General features: G+C 45.6%; 1 protein-coding gene across 1 annotated transcript; it reads left to right on the forward strand.

Annotated features, from left to right (window-relative positions):
* The first annotated feature begins 201 nt into the window (after nucleotides 1-201).
* B3GALT6 (beta-1,3-galactosyltransferase 6) lies at nucleotides 202-4,805 on the forward strand. The gene has a single exon (XM_073602961.1). The coding sequence runs from the start codon at nucleotides 434-436 to the stop codon at nucleotides 1,484-1,486; it is 1,053 nt and encodes a 350-aa protein (XP_073459062.1). The 5' UTR covers nucleotides 202-433; the 3' UTR covers nucleotides 1,487-4,805.
* The last annotated feature ends 484 nt before the right edge of the window (nucleotides 4,806-5,289 follow it).

A 5,289-nucleotide genomic window follows, 5' to 3' on the forward strand; every position in this document is an offset into this window, starting at 1 on the left:
TATACAGCATACACAAGATGTATAAGGACAGGGATTTGGTAATGAGAGTGAGGAGGGACACCGGGCAGCAGTAATTCTGCTATAATGGGGTGTACAGGGAGAGCGTCTTTGTTGTCATGGTAACCAGCTCCTTCTACACGGCTGGTGGGCAGAGGACGCCTGCGAGCTGGAAAACTACATCTCCCACAATGCAGCGGGGCCGCCACCCGGAAAAGCTTCTCTTCTCAGCGACTGTTTCCCGGTGATGTCGGACGTGCCTGGTTCTGCAGCTTGCACAGCGCAGATAGCGGAGCGCTGACCCCGAGCTGCATATACCGAGGAACCGATGTCCGTGCCGGAGCCGGTCACGTGACCTGCCGAACAGCGCGGGAAATCCGATCCCGTTGGCGGGAGAATGACCGGTTGAAGCCTTGGGAGGAATTCGGTGTCCGCCATGAACGTGCTGCGGCTGGTATGTCGCCACAAAACGTCCCTGGGCTTGGTGGTGCTGGCCCTCTTCGGCATGGTGCTGGTGTACCTGGCCAAATGTACCTCAGAGAACATGAAGCCCACGGGGCCCCGGGGTCTCCCCCACCAGCAGCATGCTCAGCAACACGCCAATCACCGGCTGCCATTCCCCCGGGGGTTCGGGGAGCCTCCACCCGAGAAGAGCGCCAGCGCCTTCCTGGCCGTGCTAATTGCCAGCGGCCCCAAGTACACCGAGCGGCGGAGCATCATCCGCAGCACCTGGCTGTCGGCTGCCTCCCGCGGCGGCGGGGAGGAGGGCGGCGAGCTGTGGTGCCGCTTCGTCATCGGGACGGCGGGGTTGGGAGAGGATGAGTCCGCTTCACTGGAGATGGAGCAGCGTCGTCACGGCGACCTCCTGCTGCTGCCTGAGCTGAGGGACTCCTACGACAACCTGACCGCCAAACTGCTGCTCATGTACGTGTGGCTAGACCGCCACGTCGACTACAAGTTCGTGCTGAAGGCAGACGATGACACGTTCGCCCGCTTGGACGTCTTGCTGGAGGAGCTGAGGGCCAAGGAGCCGCACCGCCTCTACTGGGGCTTCTTCTCGGGTCGCGGAAGGGTCAAGTCCGCCGGGAAGTGGAAGGAGAGCACCTGGGTGCTGTGCGACTATTACCTGCCCTATGCTTTGGGCGGAGGGTATGTCCTCTCCTGGGACTTGGTCCACTATCTGACCATCAACAAAGACTACTTCGCCCAGTGGCAGAGCGAGGATGTGTCCCTGGGGGCCTGGCTGGCTCCTGTGGATGTCAAGAGGGTCCACGATGCCCGATTTGACACTGAATACAAGTCCAGAGGTTGCAATAATAAATACATTGTCACCCACAAGCAGAGCATAGAAGATATGTTGGAGAAGCACCAAACTCTGGCCAAAGAGGGCAAACTATGCAAAGAGGAGGTCAAGCTGAGGTTATCTTATATCTACGACTGGGGGGTGCCCCCATCACAGTGCTGCCAGCGCAAAGATGGCATCCCCTGAGGACAATACCCGCTCTTGTCACCTGATGGAGATGGGCCAACTTTATAGGGAAGCTGTATATGTTCCTTCCTTCTGTATTTCAGACTTTGGCTGATGAATGAAAACCAAAGTCTTTCAGCAGCTTTAGCTCCCCTTCCTATTGTTGTCAGAGGGAAAGGATGAGATGCCAGGAGCGGGTGTAATGCTGAATTTATTTCTTCCATTAATGGTCGGAGGTGGTCCAGTTTTTCTTCTGATGCAATAAAGATTCAAGTATTGCTGAAAATAATATTTCACTATATGGATGAGGCAGGATTAAAGAGCTGTTCAGCCTTTAGGCTAGGTTCATACTATTCGGGGAAGGTACTGCTCTTTAGAGACACGTGGGGCTGCCATTTATTCTTACTGGTACACCCCACGCATCTCAACCTGCAGTGCGTTTGCGGCGATTTCCCCGCGACCGCGTTTTTTAAAAGGTGCAAGCACCCTTTTTTTTGTAGGAAGCCCAGGCACAGCAGTCCATTCGAATGAATGGGCTGCTGTGCCTACGCAAACACGGGCTGAAAACCTGCATAAGTGTGAACCTAGTGTTAAATTTCTCACCAGGCCGAAAAAAACCAAAGGAGGGATTTAGGGCAGAGTAGGATGTGTGTGAAAGAACATGGTTATTGTACCAGCTGCACAGGGCTAAAGTAGAGTAAGGCTGGGTTCACATATATGTGAATTGGATGCGTTTTTAATCGGTTTAGGCCGGTATGTATTCTACATATTTTTGGTAAAAAAAATCGCAATAAGCGTATATTGATTGGTTTGCGCAAAAGTTATAGCGTCTACAAAATAGGGAATAGATTTATGGCATTTGTATTATTTATTTTTTTAGTAATGGTGGCGATCCTGTGATTTTTATCATGAATGGGACATTGCGGCGGACAAATCGGCTACTTTTTACACTCTTTGGGACCACTGACATTTATACAACAATCAGAGCTAAAAATAGCCACTGATTACTGTATAAATGTCACTGGCAGGGAAGGGGTTAAACACTAGGGGCGATCTAGGGGTTAAGTGTGTTCCCTCAGCGTGTTCTAACTGTAGGGGGGATGGGCTCACAAGAACATGACAGATCACTGCTCCCGATCACTGGAAACAGGAGATGCCTGTCATGTCACTAGGCAGAACAGGGAAATGCCTTGTTTACATAGGCATCTCCCTGTTCTGCCTCTGTGTCGCGGATATCGAGTCCGCAGGTACGCTCCCATGGCGGACGTGGGCGCACGCCACCGGCAACGCTAACCTGCGATGACGGAGGGATGTACGGGTACACCCATTTGCCGTGCCATTCTGCTGACGTACATTGTCAAGCATCGGTCGGCAAGTGGTTAAAATCCAACATTTTGGGTACAATCCAGTCAGCCTGCCTGTAGATGGATTGAATCTCAGCCAGTCCCTGCTGAACTAGCTGAGATTTGACCCATTTATGGCCAATTTAAGTTTTTTTCCTGTAGAAAATTCTTAAACTAGTCATAAGTGGATTGAAATTCAGCCGGTTCAGCAGGAATTGACCGAATTTCAATCCATGTGTAGCCCTGTCTGATCAACTGAAGCCGGTCATTAGACTGACTTCTGATGATTGGCCCTGTTGGAAAACCGGCATTCGATCACCCCTGCAGCCCCAATGGCGGGAAATCCTGCTGTCAAAATGCAAAGACACAACAGAATTTTCCCATCCACCTCGAATCAGTTTTCATTCAGCTGGCTGGCAGAGCAAAGAAAATGGAGTAATGTATGGCCAGCTTTACACTGTAATGTACTTTCCAACTTTACCTTCTAACAAATCCTGCTGTTTGTCTCCATGTGTTACAAAGCCTGTACAAAAGACCAGATCCAAAAATGAAGTCTGGATGGATGTGGCCTAGGAGTTTGCCCACAATCAAGTTTTGTTGATCTGATAAAAATATCTCTTGATCAAGGAATTCGTTCATCAGCTTGACCAGTCATTCAAGAAACTGAGACTAACAAAATCATTTTAAAGGGGTGTAATGTCTTATGTAGTTTATTTATGCTTTTTTTTAAGAGACATTTTTGTCTGAAAAATCAAAGGAAGAAAACTGAGTGGAATTCACTTGTATTAGTATTTGATGACTTGATAAAATGGATCTTTATCATTCTGACAAAAAGTTGGCTCTACATAGTTTAGTAAAAAAAAAGCTGGACATAAGCTCTCCAGACAAAACAACAGTGTATTTTGTTGTAGTTTTATTGGCACCAAGCACTTTGGTTATGTTACTCAGGTCTTAAGCAGACTGATCTGAGAAGGCAAACTATTTGTTGTAATCTTTAAGCAAAGATAAAACTAATATAGTGATATGTAGCTGATAACATAACCTGTCATTTCATATATTTTTAGTCTCATGAATTTGTCATCATAGAGAGTAACTGGCACCATCACATAGGCCTATAACTATACACATAGCAACCAGGTGCTTATGGAGTATTTCAAGGGGTATTCCTTTGACAGGCTATTCAACTTGGGTATGTGATGATGAAGGCATGTGTTGCCAGATATATGCTACTTATGAGACTTATTAGTCTTATCTTTGCCACAGGTTCATTGCTGACATAAAAACTATTAATTTAAAATTGACTTTCCAATACATTTTCTTAGTCTCCATCTAACAGACACCCTTCTCCCCCCAATACACACAAATGTAAAATTGCTGACTGCTTATAAAAAAAAAAATAGCCATAAAAAGTAAAGGATGCTTCTGCAGACCCTGGCTGGTTCACCTAGGTACTGGTCATGTCAGGTAGACCTTCCTGCAGCCTTCTGGACAATGAGGGTCCCGAATCATGTGAAAATTGCATTTCTGTACAGTGTGGGGTCCCATATAGTATATAGCCAAGGCTGTTATCCAGAAAGCAGTTTTTATTTTCATACATTATGTAAGATGGTCTTAGGGGCCAAAATTTCATACTGCATTTTGACTGGCACTCTTTTTGGTCTTTGTCTGTCTGTATTCCTCACCACTAACAATCTTGGTATAACCCAGAGATGTGGCAGCATGTAACTGTAATTCATCGCCTTTTATATGTCTCCATTTATTATGGAAATGAAAATAAGTACCTATTTTAAATCCAGGGAAAATGTGCAGCTTGACTGATTTTATATTTTGCATGTATGTAGTTATTAGGGTAATTTATTTTGTGCAGCTACTCATCGTACCTCAAACATTTTAATTTATTTGAAATCATTCTTTGTCTGCTTGAGATACAGTATGTTATGTTGTTTTTCTAAAAGGTGAAAATAAAGCTGGGAAAAGAAGTCCTATCAACACAACAAGCATTTTGGTCCTATTTATGATGTTGCAAAAAATGCCCTATAAGACTTTTTAAAATGTTTTCTAGAATTGCCTGAATAGACTGCTGCTTTTAAAATGTTGACATACAGTGCATCCGGAAAGTATTCACAGTGCTTCACTTTTTCCACATTTTGTTATGTTACAGCCTTATTCCAAAATAGATTCATTATTTTCCTCAACATTCTTCAAACGATAACCCGTAATGACAACATGAAAGAAGGTTGTTTGAAATCTTTGCAAATTTTTAAAAAATAAAAAAAATCCACATGTACATAATTATTCTTATACTTCGCTCAATAGTTTGCTGAAGCACCTTTGGCACCAATTACAGCCATCTTTTTGAGTATGATGCTGCAAGCTTGGCCCACCTATTTTTGGGCAGTTTCTCCCTTTTTTGCAGGACCTCTCAAGCTCCATCAGATCCAGGAATGTTCAATCGGGTTCAAGTCTGGGCTCTGGCTGGGC

This window comes from Aquarana catesbeiana, linkage group LG10 (assembly GCF_042186555.1).
Source record: "Aquarana catesbeiana isolate 2022-GZ linkage group LG10, ASM4218655v1, whole genome shotgun sequence".
Classification (NCBI taxonomy): Eukaryota; Metazoa; Chordata; class Amphibia; order Anura; family Ranidae; genus Aquarana; species Aquarana catesbeiana.

Excerpts from the sequence above, each read along its gene's own strand:
- B3GALT6 (XM_073602961.1), top strand. The coding sequence starts at position 434 with ATGAACGTGCTGCGGCTGGTATGTCGCCACAAAACGTCCCTGGGCTTG.